Source organism: Wyeomyia smithii, chromosome 3 (genome assembly GCF_029784165.1).
Source record: "Wyeomyia smithii strain HCP4-BCI-WySm-NY-G18 chromosome 3, ASM2978416v1, whole genome shotgun sequence".
Classification (NCBI taxonomy): Eukaryota; Metazoa; Arthropoda; class Insecta; order Diptera; family Culicidae; genus Wyeomyia; species Wyeomyia smithii.
The window spans coordinates 76,414,678-76,430,803 of NC_073696.1; the positions used below are offsets into that span (position 1 = coordinate 76,414,678).

A 16,126-nucleotide genomic window follows, 5' to 3' on the forward strand; every position below is an offset into this window, starting at 1 on the left:
GCCCACTGTAACCTGGCGTGTTTCATCAGCTTGACAATATCAGCGTGTTTGTATACTTCGTACAGCTCGTGATTCATGCAACTGCGCCACACCCCATTCTCTAGTTTGCCTCCGAGTATTAATCGCAGGATTCTACGCTCGAAGACCTCAAGCGCTCGTCGATCGGCCTCCTTCCACGTCCACGATTCATGTCCATAGAGCGCTACCGGGAGGATCAGAGTCCTATAGAGTGCAAATTTCGTACGGATCTGTAGGCTACGGGACATGTGTCGTACGCCGCCTTAAAGTCAATAAACAGATGATGCGTCTGCAAGTTGTGTTATTGTAACTTGTCGAAAATCTGTCTCTAGGTAAACATCTGGTCCGTTGTAGATCAGTCAAGTCTATGTCCCTTCTTGTAGATAGGGCATATGAGTCCTTCCAACCGGTCCGTAGGTAGTTGTTCCTCAGACCATACCCTTAGGATAATCTGGTGAATTGCACTACACAGTCGCACGTTCCGAACTTTGAAAAGTTCGATCGGTAAGCCGTCCTTCCAAGTGGCTTTGTGGTTCTTTTGCTCTTTGCAAGCATTCTTCACCTCGTCCAATGTTGGTGGGTCCACAGCTTGTCCAATACAATATCGCACGCTTAGCCTTGGGGCTAATAGCGGTCTCGATCAACTAGATTAGTTGAGAGAATTCGTTATCGATATTGTTTTTAGCACATTTTGCATGTGTAGGATAAGTACAACGATACACCGTGCCCCAGTGCTGAGTCGAGAAAATTTCCAGCTCGAAAAGATCCTCAACTCAATCGGGAATCGAACCCGATAACACAACCGTGTGGGAGAGCTAGCCGACCGACATCGCTAACCACAGAACCACGGGGACCACACCACAGCTTGTCCGTCCTCCCCAATTTTCTCACATTCTCACAGTCACCCAGCGACTATTAGCACTCAAGCAACCATAGCGTGACTGAGTGACATCTTAGGCAGAAAATTTGGGTGACCATTTTTTCCCAACGGCCGCGTTTCTCTAATCCCGCGGGCATCCTATGCTCGCCAAGCCTTACTCCACTTGGTCAACTACCTTGCGTGCTAAGCTCCTCTTCGTCATGTACCAAACGGATTCCCAGCGAACGCTACTTTTGCAGGGTAGTTGTTCGGCAGCCCAAGGTATCCGTCCGGCTTTGAAGAATTTCGAAATACTGGGTTCGCATGCAAGTTGCTCGAGTTGCTCGAGTCACCATACACCGTCCTCCTGCACGCCGCCGAAAATGGTTCTTAGCGTGCGTCGTTCGAAAACTCCTAGTGCTCTAAGGTCCTCTTCGAGCAATGTTCACATCTCGTACCTGTAGAGGACAACAGTTCTTATAAGCTAAGCGTATTCCATCAGAGATGCTTGAGGAACCCATAATATGCACGACCTCCATTAATAATACGCCTCCGAATCGAGTATATAGTGAACCAGTGCAAACCAGTGTACCAGTGAGCCAAGGTAAACAAATTCGTCGACCACCTCGAGTTATTCGTGTTTTTTTATTTGTAAATAAGGTCCCATCTCCCTCATTCCACTCCATTGGCAGCTGTTTGGTATCCCAAATCTTGACAATCAGTCGAGTAAGACAATCCACCAACTTCTTTTTAATCTCGCTTATTTGCCGTCGCTCTAGTACCGCCACTGTTGTTGTGCCAATCACCTACGCCCGGGGGGGGGGGGGGAGACTCCACCCAGGACCCTAACTTAAGACCTGTTGAATTACGGACCGGCGCTAACGGCTTTACTTCCTCATGCGATGGAAGGCGTGATCCCAGAGATTTTTCGCCTCAGAAAATCTCCCAGTATCGGCTAGGGTTGAATCTAGACCAGTTGGGTTGGCTGTGAGTGGATCACGCCACCCCACAACCATCGACACCTATGTCGGCGTTGGGATTCGAACACAGGCGTCGAGCGTGGTTGTCGGAGACGTTACCAGCCACGCTAGGCCTCCGCCTCTAATCCACCAGCTTGTTCGGTCCCATGTTTTTACTACTGCGCGCCATTACACCTTTGGTCACCTCACGATCGTTCTTCAGAATACCCCCTTACTTATCTCGGCAAATTGCGGTTCGCGGGCTGAGCTACTGGTAGAACTTTCATGTCACATAAGAATGATTTAGCTGTTCCAGTTCCACGAACACTTCCTCTTTCTGACGGTACTTCTTCTCCTGGAAGAGTTGGTTTTGCTGTCTCCTTTTCTGTATGTATCGCTCCACGTTCTTACGGGTAGCTTGACGGAACATTAGTACCCCCGCAGCTTTGTTCTCGTCCAACACCTGCCGACACTCTTCGTCGGACAACTCATTCCGTCGGTTTTGTTCTACATACCCCAGAACGTACTCTGCTACGCTGTTGATGGCTGATTTCACGTTGCTCCAATAGTCCGCTAGATGGGTTTTAATCAGTTCACCCTCTCCCAGCAGCGCGATTTCGAACAAGTACGCGTAGTTCTTAGCGACGTCGAATTGCAGCCGCCGATACCGAGTTTCGGGCACGTCTACACTATTACTAGGTAGTGGATCGATTCGATGTCAGCGACTCGGTTGGTGCTGACGTCGCACTGTGGGGCAGAACCCAGAAAAGTCACGACAAAACTAAAAAAAATGAAATTCAGTTTTCATGCCTCATTTTATTTTCTACTTGCAGTAGACATGTTATCGACAGGAAATCATGATAATTCACTTTGAAAAATAATTTAGAAAATGTGCTATAATCATGGGCGCAACTACGGGGGGGGGGCTAAGGGGGGCTACAGCCCCCCCTAGCAAGTTTTAAGCCCCCCCTAGAATTTCCCAGAGAATAATTGAAGTCAATATAAATACATCCCATACTTCCTATCAGAGCATCAAAATCAACACAAATTGAGAAGTCATCATTCATTGGCTGAGAACTAGTACTGTGCCCAGGATCGATTCTCAAACCTAGCTCTCTTACTTACCTCACTAATAAGACGAGTGCCGTGGTGGCTCGTGCTGTATCAAGGAGTTGTTGCCATGCTGCTCGGTTTTGGGCTGTGTTTCGCCAGTTCCTCAGACGTCTCATCACCCGCAAGTCTCTTTCGATCTGGTCGAGCCATCGCGCACGCTGCGCCCCCTAGTCCACAGGGTTGCTGAAGAGAAGTGATTTCACAGGATCATCGTCCGGCATCCTTACGACGCGACCGGGCCACCGCAACCTATTGACTTTCGCCAGCGCGTGCAGCTCATGGTTCATGCACTGTTGCCATTATCCGTCGTCTGTCTGTACTCCACAATAGATAGTCCGCAGCACCTTCTGTTCGAAAACTCCAAGAGCGTTGAGGCCAGAAGCGTTGATGTATCGATTCCGTAGAGAACTACCGGTCGTATCAGCTACATCGTCAACTTTTCACTTCGTCGCACTAGACTCGATCGAAGTGGTCATGCCAATACCACCACCACAATTGGTGTGTAAGTTTGCATGTCTGAGAAAAAAGAGCCGTCGATGAAAACATGGTCAATTTGGTTTGTTGTACGTTGGTCAGGTGGTCTCCAGGTGGTTTCGTGGATGTCTTTTTGGGGAAAGCAGGTTCTTCGGACTGCCAGTCTGCGGGAAGCTGCGAAGTTGACGCATCCCTGGCCGTTGTCGTTCGTGACGTTGTGCAGGCTGTGCGGGCTAATATATGGCTTATATATGTTTTCCTTACCGACCTGAGCGTTCATGTCCGCAATGACGATCTTGATGTCTCTACGCGAGCAGCTATCGTAGAGTTTCCCCAGCTGTGCGTAGAACGTTCCTTTCTCTATATAGGGACGTCCTTCGAGAGGGCAGTAGGCATTGAGGATGGTGTAGTTGTAGAACCGGCCTTTTATTCTCAACAAACACAACGTGTCGCTGAACACCTGCCACTTGATCGCACGACTCTGCATCCTGCCCAGCACTATAAAACCGGTACCCAGCTCATTGTTTGTGCCGCCCTGCGGCCACAAATTGGCCGTACCTTCTCTCCTTTTCGGTAAAGCTTCTGGGCCGCAACGATGCCGAACTGGTGAAGTTCTAGCTGATCCAGCAGGATCCGGTCGGCATCCGAGGCGTTAAGCGATCTACTGTTACATGTACCGTGCTTCTAATCGTCGGCCGGAATTACCCGCAATGATCTAGTGACGAAATAAGCGTCACTAGATCATTGCGGGTAATTCCGGTTCGTTTTCAGTTCTTGATTGTTCGTAGTATGTTTATTTTAGCATGCTGCCTTACTAGGGCTGCCATACCTAGTCTCGCGACGGGGCCGCCGTCTTGGGTGTAGAGGCGAGACACCGCATTTCACAGTTCACCGCCCACTTCGGATCAGTCGCTGTTTGAGCCGCCCCCATCTTGAAAAAACAGACGCTCAGACAAGCTGCTCTCCAAGGAGAACAACTACCGCTTCCCTGTCAGCATACGACCAAGTTCCCACCGGTTCCCCAATCTTCTCATGATTGCTCGTATTCCAGTCGGTTCCACGTGGAGTTAAGAATATGGCATTATGCCTTGGACCACACTGGGATCTATTTTATGCCGACTAGCACGGGTGTACTGCTGGTACGCACTGCCCAGCCGTTTACCAAACCAAGTTCGCCTTAATATCGAATCAGTGTCAGCTGAAAGAGATGGTCAAGATATTCAATACATCTTCGGAGATTTATTCCCGATTGAAGTGGTTTTGTCTTCTGTTACGACACTACTTTATGCGTTTTTAAATAGGCGCATTGTAACTCTTTTTCCTATTTTTTTTTAAATGAAGTGTATGAAAACTAGCCCCCCCTAGGAATTTTTCTTAGTTGCGCCCATGGCTATAATATTATGAAAGTGAGGATTTACAAGGCTTGTAAAATGGAAGAAAAAAATTTCACAGATATTTTCCAGTAGGGCATGCAAATACTTAGAAATTAATTAGCTAACTCATATGATCCTCATGAAACACAGTATAAACTAATAGGTAATGTGATATTAAGACAGATTTGTTGAAAATAGGTTCGTGGGAGGCATAGTGTGTAAAACAAGTTTTTTTTGTAATTTTTCCTCATTTTCGGCAATATGAAAAACATAAAGTTCTACGTTGTTCTGCTACGACACTATTATTGCACTAAATTACAAGGTATTGGCTAGTACTAAACCAAAAATCAGCTGCTACTAGTTGCGACTTACCGTGTAATTCGAGTTTTCGCAACGATTGTTTTCATGTCAATTCATGCAAAAAATCGTCAATCAGCAGTGTCCGTATTAGGGGTGTGCGAAACTGACTTTTCTGGTGTCGAAACGAAACGAAACGAAATTAACCCTTAATTTCGGTTTCGCCAAATTAGTCGAAACGAAATCAAGGTGGATTTCGAGTTCTCGAGACAAAACGAAATTGGTCTCTAAATTTCGCGAAATTTCGAAAAATAAAATAAATGTTTCTGAAACATAGCATTACAATGATTTGAAACGTTGGAGCGTACGCTAACGAAGTTCCCTTCACCAGCTGATCGCAAGGTGCTTACCTGGTCGACGATGAGTAACGTAGGTATTCAGATATCGATAAACCGACAATGACGAGAAAATCAAAAATGTTAAAAACTAAAATCTTGATGCACTCATTTATACAGATTATATTGCAGGTAATAGTAGCGCGATAGATACAAATGATATGAAGGTCAAACTCGAAATGTCTTTGTAAATAATAATTCAATAAACTTCTGAACTGATTCTTTTGGTTTGAATGCAACTATGTTTAAAATAGTAAAGGTGCAGGCACACGGACGCTAATTCCTTTAGTTTCTAAGTCATAGTTGATTGTAAAAAGCATTTTTTTCATCATAACGCGGGATTGTACTGTCAAAAGCTAAAACATAGAAACCCTGAACTACTCCGGCATGCCCGAATAGTTCATAGCCTACTATTCAGTGTTGAAAAAATGTTTTTTACAATCAACTAAGACTTAGAAACTAAGGGAATCAGCGTCCGTGTGGCGGCACCTTAATCCTTCTTTCATAGCACTTTCATTATTCAAAATCCAAGTTTTGTCCCAGAGCTCGAATTGGAAATAATGAAAGATGGTAGGTAGGTTTTTCAACCATTCCTGTGAGTTTTGGTGTCCCTAGCAAAGATAACTTTTCCAAAGAGTTTTTCCCTATGCAAACGTAAAAGCGTCGAATCCGATAAGCAATTCCTCGGCGGCCTTCTGATGCATTTCTGCATTCTCTAAAAGCAGCAAAATTCACAGAAATGGTTAAAAAGCTGTAAAACCTTTGGAGGGCAACCATTTTGAGCTTTAGGTCAACTTTTTTTTCGCTTTTGTCGACCAGTGTTATTGATTTTTTTTAACAACGTTCAGTCAGACTAGACTAAGTGACATCTTTATCAATTCGAGGAAAACAAAATTTAAGTTAACTATTCTGTAAACTTTGAAGTTTTAAATATGTTTGCACATTTTTTAATATAACTTAAAATTACTTTTTAACTGAGCAGTTCCACAAAAAATGTCCCAGTTTCAATATTTTTTGTCATTTTAGATTTGGCTTAAACTTTGCATAAACGTTTCTATAGGCTGAGCAGCTATTTAAAATGCTATTTTGGGAGGATTATTGTGATTATAAATATTTTCAGAGGCAAAAAGTTTTTGGATCAGTGTGACGTCTCTGGAAAAGTTTTAGATAGTAATTTTATCTTTCCGATAAAAAAAACTCAAAAAAATCATTTTTTTAATGTAAAAAAACATTAAAATTAATATAAAAAAGCTTATTTTCAAAAATCTTATTTTTTTGTATAAAAATTACAAAAAAAAATACCGAAGCGATGAAGAAATCAAAAAAAAGTTATATTTTTTCAAAAAAAAAATTTACAACATGTTTATTTTTGGAAAGACAATATTTTTATCTACAACTTATGCCAATCAAACCAACTGTTTCGATTTTAAAAATATTTTAATTACCCACAGAGTGCCCAATTGGAGTTTAAATTATTTTTTCAGCTAAATCGGTTTGTTTGACTGGCATAACTAGTGTCTCTGGTAAGGTTTTAGAAAATAATTTTGTCCTAAAAAATGTGCCCTGTGACTTTCTGCGATACCAAAAATAATAAAATGCATTTGGGACCATTCCTAAACTACGGGGTCATATTTTGATCCCTTTTATACCCTCCTACTCCCCCGTGGTCTTTCGTGTTCTTTTGTTTTGTGATCTTATTCTGCAAATATATGTACAATAAAGTATGAAAAATTTATAAAAAAAATGAGGGTTTAAGAAAACTGATTTTTAGTTATTGCGCAAATTGTAAATAGAATTTTCAGTAATATCATTTTCTCAAAACCAAAATAGATAATGGTTGTTTAATTTTTAAAAAAATTTTATTGTCTTTAACAAATATAATAATTTCCTTACCTGAAAGTAATTTTAAATACGCTATTCTGTTGAGTATATTCAAAATAATTTTTAATTTGTTGTTGAGTATCAAAATAAATAAAATTTGTTTAAGCAGTTTGATCATCTACGATCAATTTTTCGCTTATAGTTATGGTAAACTGTGTACTCATCTAAAAATCATCTAGAAAAATATTTAGTTGATAATAAGTGAAACCTTACTTTTAGTGATTTTCAGGTATCGGATTTGTAACTTAGTGTTTTTATAATAAATTACAAAGTTTTTGAATGTCGAACAAAATATAAACATTTTCTTTCTTCCTTCAGTTCACGAGCATCCAGGTCTTATATATTGTTTTAAAGACCAAAACGTTGATTTTTTTACCGGTCGTTGAGTATTGAAATATACTTCCAGGAAAAATGTCATAAATCCCGACGCATTGCAAAATAGAACTATTATTCTAAAGAAGTAAATTCCATATGAGGCAAAGCCTGTTCAAAACAAAAAAAAATTTCTTCGTTCGGATAAATTTGAAATATGTTTCAAAAATTTGATTACAGTTAATTGCTGACAACTCTCAAACTTTCCGTGACACTTATTATTTATCAAGTCGTGTCAAATAAATTTATTAATTAAAAAATTGCGAAAGCTTCGTCTTGACTTAGTGGCAATAATAAATTATAGTCAGAAAAAAGACTACGTGGTATTCGTTAACCCCCACACCACCGCGTGATTTTTCGTGGTCTTTCGTAATCGTCGAAATTGGAAGATTAATTTCGCGAAATTTTAGGCGGAATTTAGCGAAATTCAACGAAATTTCGAGTTTTGCGAAATTATACGAAATCATTCGAAATCTCGCACAGCCTTAGTCCGTATCAATGTTTTTCCTACAATACGCTTTGCTGAATGCCGATGTATGCAACACGACCATGATTGTGTTCGGGGGCCTTTTGAAACTGACGTCCAGTAGTATTAAGACCCCTCGGAAATAATTATTAGTATTAGGAAACAATTTGTTATTGGGTGAACAGTGTTTTAAACAAAAGTAAGCGTTTAGTATTCATGTTAAATGGTATAAAATTAAACAAGAGGAGCTCTTAGAAAGGGAACATGACCAACTAATCTTTAATTGAACAATGTTCCTATTTGAAATATTTTATCACAAACAATAACATTAAAACTATATTTCAGATTCTACCTCAAATATGATGACACATTATAGGTTGACAAAAAACTATATAAAGGCAACTACAAACCTTCAATAATTCATTTCATGATGACTCGAAAGTTCGAATATATCTGAAATTGAAACATATGAATGCGCGAGTTTTTTTATTCCATTAGGTCAGTGCAGATCAACATAGGAAAAAAGAAACGACATTGCGATTTACTAGGCAAGTGAGAAAGAGATGCCAGATAGTTGTTTACGAATTAAGCTCATGCGGTGTTGGGCTAAATTGAGACTCTTCGCAATTAAATGAATCAGCAACCATTCTGTAATGAATAATCTATTTTCCACTGATTTACAAACAGAAAACCGTATCCAATAAATGGCGCATAATTTTTTCAGAAGTAAAATGCAATGTTTCACCGTGAAATTTGACGCGCACGTAGAACTTTGTACTACAAGCATCAAATAGTTGGTCTCATATTATTGTTTATTTTTGGTGAATATTCGATACGCCATAATCACTATTTTTTTCCTTTGTAGTTCCTAATATAAAGCAGCGTTGTTCTACAATATTTTTATTTTGAAGTTTTATGCTTGCTTCAACGATGTTTTCATTAGTTAGTAATTACAACTTGAAAATAACTTGTTTTCCATGTTTTTAACCGCATTGGTACTCGAGATGTATTTTGCAGCTTCAGTCTAGCAAGTTGGCTTGCTTTCATGAAGGTATATAATACTTCATATAGCACCAGTACTTGTTCTAGTAGCCTTCGATTTTTGCGCTTTTCTGGTGATAGAGATGTCATGGAAAAGGTAATTTCAACTGAAATCTATAACTGAAGGTTGTATTATAAGAGTTATCTCAACTGCTCTTTAACAACGTGTGTTACTTGGGAAACATACCAACATGCGGATATGGCAGGCCACACTGGGCTGGCCACGTGGCACGTATGTCGGAGGAGCGATCAGCGAAGACAATATGCAGCACAGAGCCCAATAAAGGTCGACGACTCCGTGGTAGATCCCGTACTCATTGGATGTGTGATGTGGATGAGAATGTCCATTCAGTGGATACTAGGGGCGATTGGAGACGTACGTACCACGCATGCTCGCAAGGCCCGCAACCAACCCCACTGTCTGACAGCATAACCAACGTGGTACCGCTGTTTTAAGTCCCGAAAACCACCAAGACTTTCGACTTTCGAGTTTAAAGTCGTGAGTGCACTAACAAGACAGTAATTAAGCTGCTCCTTCAATGGAGAACAGATGTTGTTTCGAACCGCTCCTAACATGGAGGTCGCTCGGATCGTGAAGAAGTTCCTTTACATGTCAACATACAACTAGAGATCCCACTGGGGTTGGATACCCTATCTTTCCTAAGGTTACTCGTACACCAGTCGGGGATGTAGGGACAAAAAACTAATGGACCACAAGTGATGTAGTTTCTACCTGCAAGTACGGAATGTACAAATAATACGCATTGTCCTGCCGTTTATAATTAGGTTTCGGGCACTTCTACACTATTACTAGGTAGTGGATCGATTCGATGTCAGTTCCTCGGTTGGTGCTGACGTCGGTGATACTCGAGAAGCGCGGTTCTGTTTGTTCAGGGAACCACCAGGTGTACCATGGAACGGGGTGAAATTGATCAATTTTTATAATATTTTTTAATTAACTAGCTTCATGTACATTTTTCCAGAAATAGTTTATTTTTAAAACAAGTACTGGTATGTGCTCTAGAAAACCTCTATGGCTATTGGTGAAATTTCTATTGTGTACTTCATAAAACAAATTGGAGAATTCTATAAGGTGCTATGAGATAAATCGGGGTGAAATTGATCACCCTTGAAATCCATACATTCTATAAGAAATGTGCTCTTTTTTCGATGAATTCATTTTCAATGATGATTTCTGAACTAAAAAATATCAATCACAGTTAGTTTGAAAACGAAAATAACGATATTTCGAAAATAACGAAACTTATTAATTTTGGTTCACGAGCTGCAGTTTGCTAAATTTGCTGTCATTTGATCATCGTTAGATTGATTTCTATTCGGTTTGTTGCAAAACCTCAAAAACTAGCTCTAAAATGAAAATCTTTGTGGTTTCCTGCGAATTCATCAGTATTACTTCAATGATATGGAATACCCAATATTGAAAATTATATTTTTAAAGCTTTTATCAAACTTTACTCACTTCTCAAAATTTAAAGTAATTAACCTTCAATTAAGATTACTATAAATAAATTCAACACTTTTTTTTTTGCTATTATACTGGAAAAAGGTACTAAATACGGGCATATTCTTAATCTCGTACGGGCATTGTCTAATCTTAATGTTTGAAACTTCCATGATTTTTTGCTTATACAAAGATTAATAAACGTGCTTCAGTAACCCGTTAATCAGCGCGAATGTTCGTACTAAGTTCATGTCAAATGTTTTTAAGTAATGAAAGTATACGCAAATATCTTATAGACACTCAATCAAAAGAACCACAAGTCTTCATACGCCAATAAGCTAACACGTATCAAAAAATAACCATCCACCCAATTTGGCCAACAAATTAATTCAAACACGTTGCGTGTCGGCGATGAATCACAAGATTTGAAGCTCAAAATCACCAAAAACCTCTGACTGACATAGGAACATGTTCGCTATCGCGGTAAAGTGCCAATTCAATTTGCGTGATGAGTTGAGGATAAGTTGCCACTCAACAGCAGAACGTTCGGTCAGTACAAGTATCGAGGGAAACGCAAAAACTCGAAAAGTCCGTGTGTTAACAGAAAAAAAGAAAAAAAAAACTTTGCAACCATTCCCCCGGGAGCCGAGAGAGGAGCATTTCCATACTCGTTATTTCGAGTGATTGATAGCAGTGATTAATCGTTGTCACATGATGTGCTTCACTGTTTTTGAAGACATGATTCCTGTTTGATCTGTCAGGATTCTGTTATATTCATAAATTAGTTATACTATTCTTTCAATTTATAATCCATGCGTTTTATGAAGTTTAATAATTTAGCATCACAATTATACATTCTTTTAAGTTCATCCAAATTTTCTAACATAAATAAAAGTCATAGGGCTAAAATCAATAAGCAATAATCGAACCGAATAATCGCTTATGATTTCTGTTGTTTCTCTCTATGGAATAATTATTCCATATCCAACATATGTTACCATCAGTTCAAAAAAAAAGAGAACGCTTTCATGCTCGTTTGTTCATACATTATTCAGCAGCTTTCTCCGTCACATATTCCAGACCCGCAGAACATATTCCTCGTTCCGTTTGGAAGGATGGGGAGGTGTCTTCCATTCCAACCGAGCGATGGTATCTCTACACGAGTTATGCTTGTTCCTGTCGTGACTCACACTTAACATTCTGTTCGTTTCAGATGCCCATTCGTGTAAGGAACTCCACTCACGTTCCCATCGTTATGCTCTACAAAACTTTCAACAAGTTGTCGGCACGGAGGAATTTTTATTACTAGGATTTTGTGAGGTAAATAAACTAAACATTCCCTTTTCGCTCGATTCAGTCTCGAGGGCATTGGCGTTATTAGCTAGAGGGGGCCCGGGGCCTGTGTTATGGGTGGCACAAACGTGCGTTGCTGTTAAGATAACTGTAGGATTAAGATATGAATCCTTCTTAGGCACATTCGTTTTGATAACATGATGTTGAAAACCCTGTAGTTCAGAAAAACAAGCTTTAAATGATTGTAACATTCAACTATACTTTGTTGTTTAACCCCTGTACTCCAACAACACTTTTTGCAAATAAGCTTTGTCAAACCATTTTTGCCAATTTTCCAGCTTTGCCATCAAATGCCCATTCTTCCAGGTAAATACAGACAACAAATGTAAAAATTTATGTTACAGTTTAGCTATCAGTGACCCTATTCATAGAGTCAAACCTTTCCTGCTTTGTAATGTTGTTTCAAGGTACTATCCACTCTTCGAGAATCCTTTTTTTCCAGTAATCATCTAACGAAGTGTAACAGTAAATTACCTAAATCATGATGCTTCGCACCGATAAGTATCAGAAGCAAAACCTCCCACAGTGTTGTTGTTTTTCGAGCTCCATTGTCTGGTTTACGGTTATAGCTAAATGGAGCATCCCGTGGGATGTATTGTTGTTCGTCACGCACTGTCCTAAATATACGACCGAGCTAACTCGTTTTATTATATGTATACAAACACACACATACATATGAAAATGGTCTAGTGCGTCTTTATGGCTATATTTGAGGTAAAAGTTTGATGTTTTTTACGTTCGATTTTGAAGCATAAATCGAAACAAGTCGACTCTAGTCAACAATTGAAGCCTAATCTTTCTTAAAATCTGATTCAGAAACAAATTGGAAATTTATTTATCATAACAGCAACTAGAACTGCCCAAAACAAGAACTTACAAACGGAAGCGTAACTAAAGCCATGCTATAATTAATTTTTCTCCACTTTCCACTGCACAGGTTCAAGATCTCATTTCAAACAGTCAATTAAATATATGTTCGGAGGAGAAGGTTTTCATGGCTGTTCTGAACTGGGTGAAACACGATCTGAACGAGCGCAAGAAGCACATCTCGGAGCTGATGTCGCACGTGCGTCTGCCTCTGGTGAACCGCGAATTTCTGATGAGCTGCGTTGAAACCGAACCCCTAGTTCGGGAGGATTCCCACTGCAAAGAGTTGCTGCTGGAAGCTATGAAGTATCATTTGCTACCGGAGCAACGGAGCTCACTGGTAAGCCAGCGCACACTGGAACGCCGCCCCGAGGGTATGCGACAGTACATTTTCGCCGTTGGTGGAGGCAGCCTGTTTGCCATCCACAATGAATGTGAGTGCTACAACCCGAAGACGAACGGGTGGATGACAATTTCACCGATGATCTCGAGAAGATCGAGGGCAGGGGTAACGGCGCTGCGAAAGTTGTTGTACGTTGTTGGCGGGTAAGTTGGTGTTCATCAAATGTATACCTACAATATTTTTCCGTGGAGACGCTTGGTATGTGGTTTTGTGACGTAGAACTACGTCTAACTTTCAGCGTGAAAATTCAAAATTGCATAAACAGTTTTTGTGCGGAGCTCATTTTGAAATATGATTACGGGGCTAGTTTCTCAGACAGAAAGTGATCATTAGGATTAGGCAACACATAAAACATTGTTAAATTTCATTACATTTTAGAAGATTTGATCAGTAAATTGAACAAACTTGTTACCATTGCTTATCAATTATAATTAATACCAAATCACTGTCGCTGTCTTTTTTAAATTAAAACAAACTAAACAAAGAAAGCTTTGAAAATGATCTGCGTTGTGCGTCATCGTATTATTGCAACCTGCTATCTGTGATATTTTTATTAAAAATGTAGTCTTCGTTCGCAGTCCAAAAATGTACTGATTCACTAAGAATGCAACCATTAAAAAGGTTTGTTCTAAGCTTTTCAAAATAATTAGGTTTTATTTGCTCTCAAATTCTTCAATGGAATGTGCGAAATTCTATCGTTCTTTATCAGAAATCCTCTCATTGAAAACTGCCAAATCTGATAACCCTCACTGTTTCACCACATGTAAGACGAAAACTTAATACGGCAAATCAGAACGTTATTTTAAACCCATACTTGTCGAAATTGCACATTTCAAAGATCTCAAAGTTTTTTTTCTATGAAAATTTTTAAATTGTTTGGAATGAAATATTCGAGAGGTGCTTGAAATTTTTTTTTTAAATATATTCGAGGCGTATATTTATACCTTCCTCTCAGCATAAGTTTTAATTTAAAATTGCCTTGGTTTCATATTTAAAATTTATGCCCTATTTATTATCACAGAATTCATCTTTTTAATCATTCGAACAAAGAAACAGTTCGGAAGTGTTTTAAGAAGCTTACTCCTACAGTTTATAAAAAAGGAAAATACCTTATTGGTAATATCCTCAGACTTTCGACTTGGTTATCAGGTTTTGTACAGCTGTTTGATCAAACATATTGGCATTCCAGTTTTCCTTGAAGTCTACCATGGTATTTTTGGCCTTACCATCCTTCTTGAAAATCCTTTTGACGATAGCCCAATATCGTTCTATGGAATAAAGCTGAGGGCAGTTGGGTGGGTCAATGTTTTCTCAACGAAATCGATATCTTCGTCCTTAAACCATTTAAGGGTGGATTTAGCGTAGTGGGTCGGCTCTAAATCCGGCCAGAACAGTGGTGGAGTCTTATGCTTTTTATATGATTGAAGTAACCTTTTCTGCAAACACTGCTTCGGATAAATATCGGCATTTATTGATCCTTTCATAAAGAAACTCGCCGACTTCAATCCGCAGGAGCAGATTACCTGCCACACAAGCTCTTTCTGGCTCATTTTTCCACCTCAGTCGACTTCTCGTGGTCACTCACATTCTCGCCGAAAGCTGCAGTATAGAATTGTGGTACCAGAAGAGTACAGGTGGGGCTCGATTATCCAGAGACTCAACTATCCGGAATATTTCTTTGCCGTTCGTTTTTAATTATTCAGACATTTTACTTTTGTTCGAATGCCCATCTTTTTTCTCCTCGAAAGTAATTTCTGGCCACTGCATCATGCAGGTGAAAAAACAAGAAGAAATATTTATTTTAAGTTCGTTGATCACAAATTTGAATTTAGATGAAGAAAAAAAAATCACAGATTTGAATAATTTTTTTTTAATTCGATTACACTGCACTGCAACACAAGTGCACTTCAAAAGCTTAAATGAAAAAAATGAAAGATTATAGCTATTCAACCATTCCTGTGAATTTAAGTGTCCCTAGCCACTATCGTTTTTTTAGAGACTTAAATGAGTTTTCTCGTAAATTAAACGTTAAAGCGACGAACCCGGCGAGAAATTACTATGCGACACTCTCACGTGAGTTAACGCGTTTTGGTAATGGCTAGGGCATCAAAATTCAAAGGAATGGTTGAATAGCCAAAATTAATAAAAGATTAAATTTTACCGGTTCGAGTCCTGGAATGCACTTTTTTTCATTTTATCGACCAGTGTTATCCGAAAAATTCGATTATCCGGGGTGAAAAAATTGCGATACTCCGGATAACCGAGTCCGATCTTTTTTGTCTGTTGTATTTTTTTCGAGAACAGTCCATAAACTTTATACAAAAAGTTACGCAATCAATGAGCCCTACCTTATTGTGATTTAGTGAAAAAAAAATCAGAAGAATATCCCAACGGGTCGAATGTCTGCTTCCACTAGTTCGATGACCCGAAAGTGAAGCTTATTTGACAAGTTTGTTGTCTCAATCAATTTAATGATTAACAGTTTGCATTTACCTAGAACTGATGTCTTGAAGGAAAAAACTTTTTTTAAATTATAAATTTTTGTGAATAAGATTTTTAAGCTTTTGTTAATATTGCTGTGAGAATTATTATTTTTACTGCGAGCTAGTTTCATTGAATCGCTACAAATGTTCAAATTTCTGAAAGTTGTAGGTTGATTGCTAACGGAGTTTTTTTGATAAACCTTCTAAAAGCGTATAGATTTGCCTTCGTTAACTGAAGTTTCGTAAATACAACTGATAGTAGTATTGAATCATCAGGTTTGATCTTATTTAAATAGAAATATTAGATTTT

General features: G+C 39.2%; 1 protein-coding gene across 3 annotated transcripts in view; it reads left to right on the plus strand.

Moving 5' to 3' along the window:
* Positions 1-16,126, plus strand: part of LOC129729339 (kelch-like protein 17) — an 83,779-nt gene that overhangs the window by 65,303 nt on the left and 2,350 nt on the right. For all 3 annotated transcript variants that reach the window (XM_055687851.1, XM_055687854.1, XM_055687853.1), the window contains exons 7-8: positions 11,924-12,030; positions 13,001-13,476. In XM_055687851.1, coding sequence (XP_055543826.1) covers positions 11,924-12,030; positions 13,001-13,476 — 583 coding nt within the window. The remainder of the gene's footprint in view (positions 1-11,923; positions 12,031-13,000; positions 13,477-16,126) is intronic.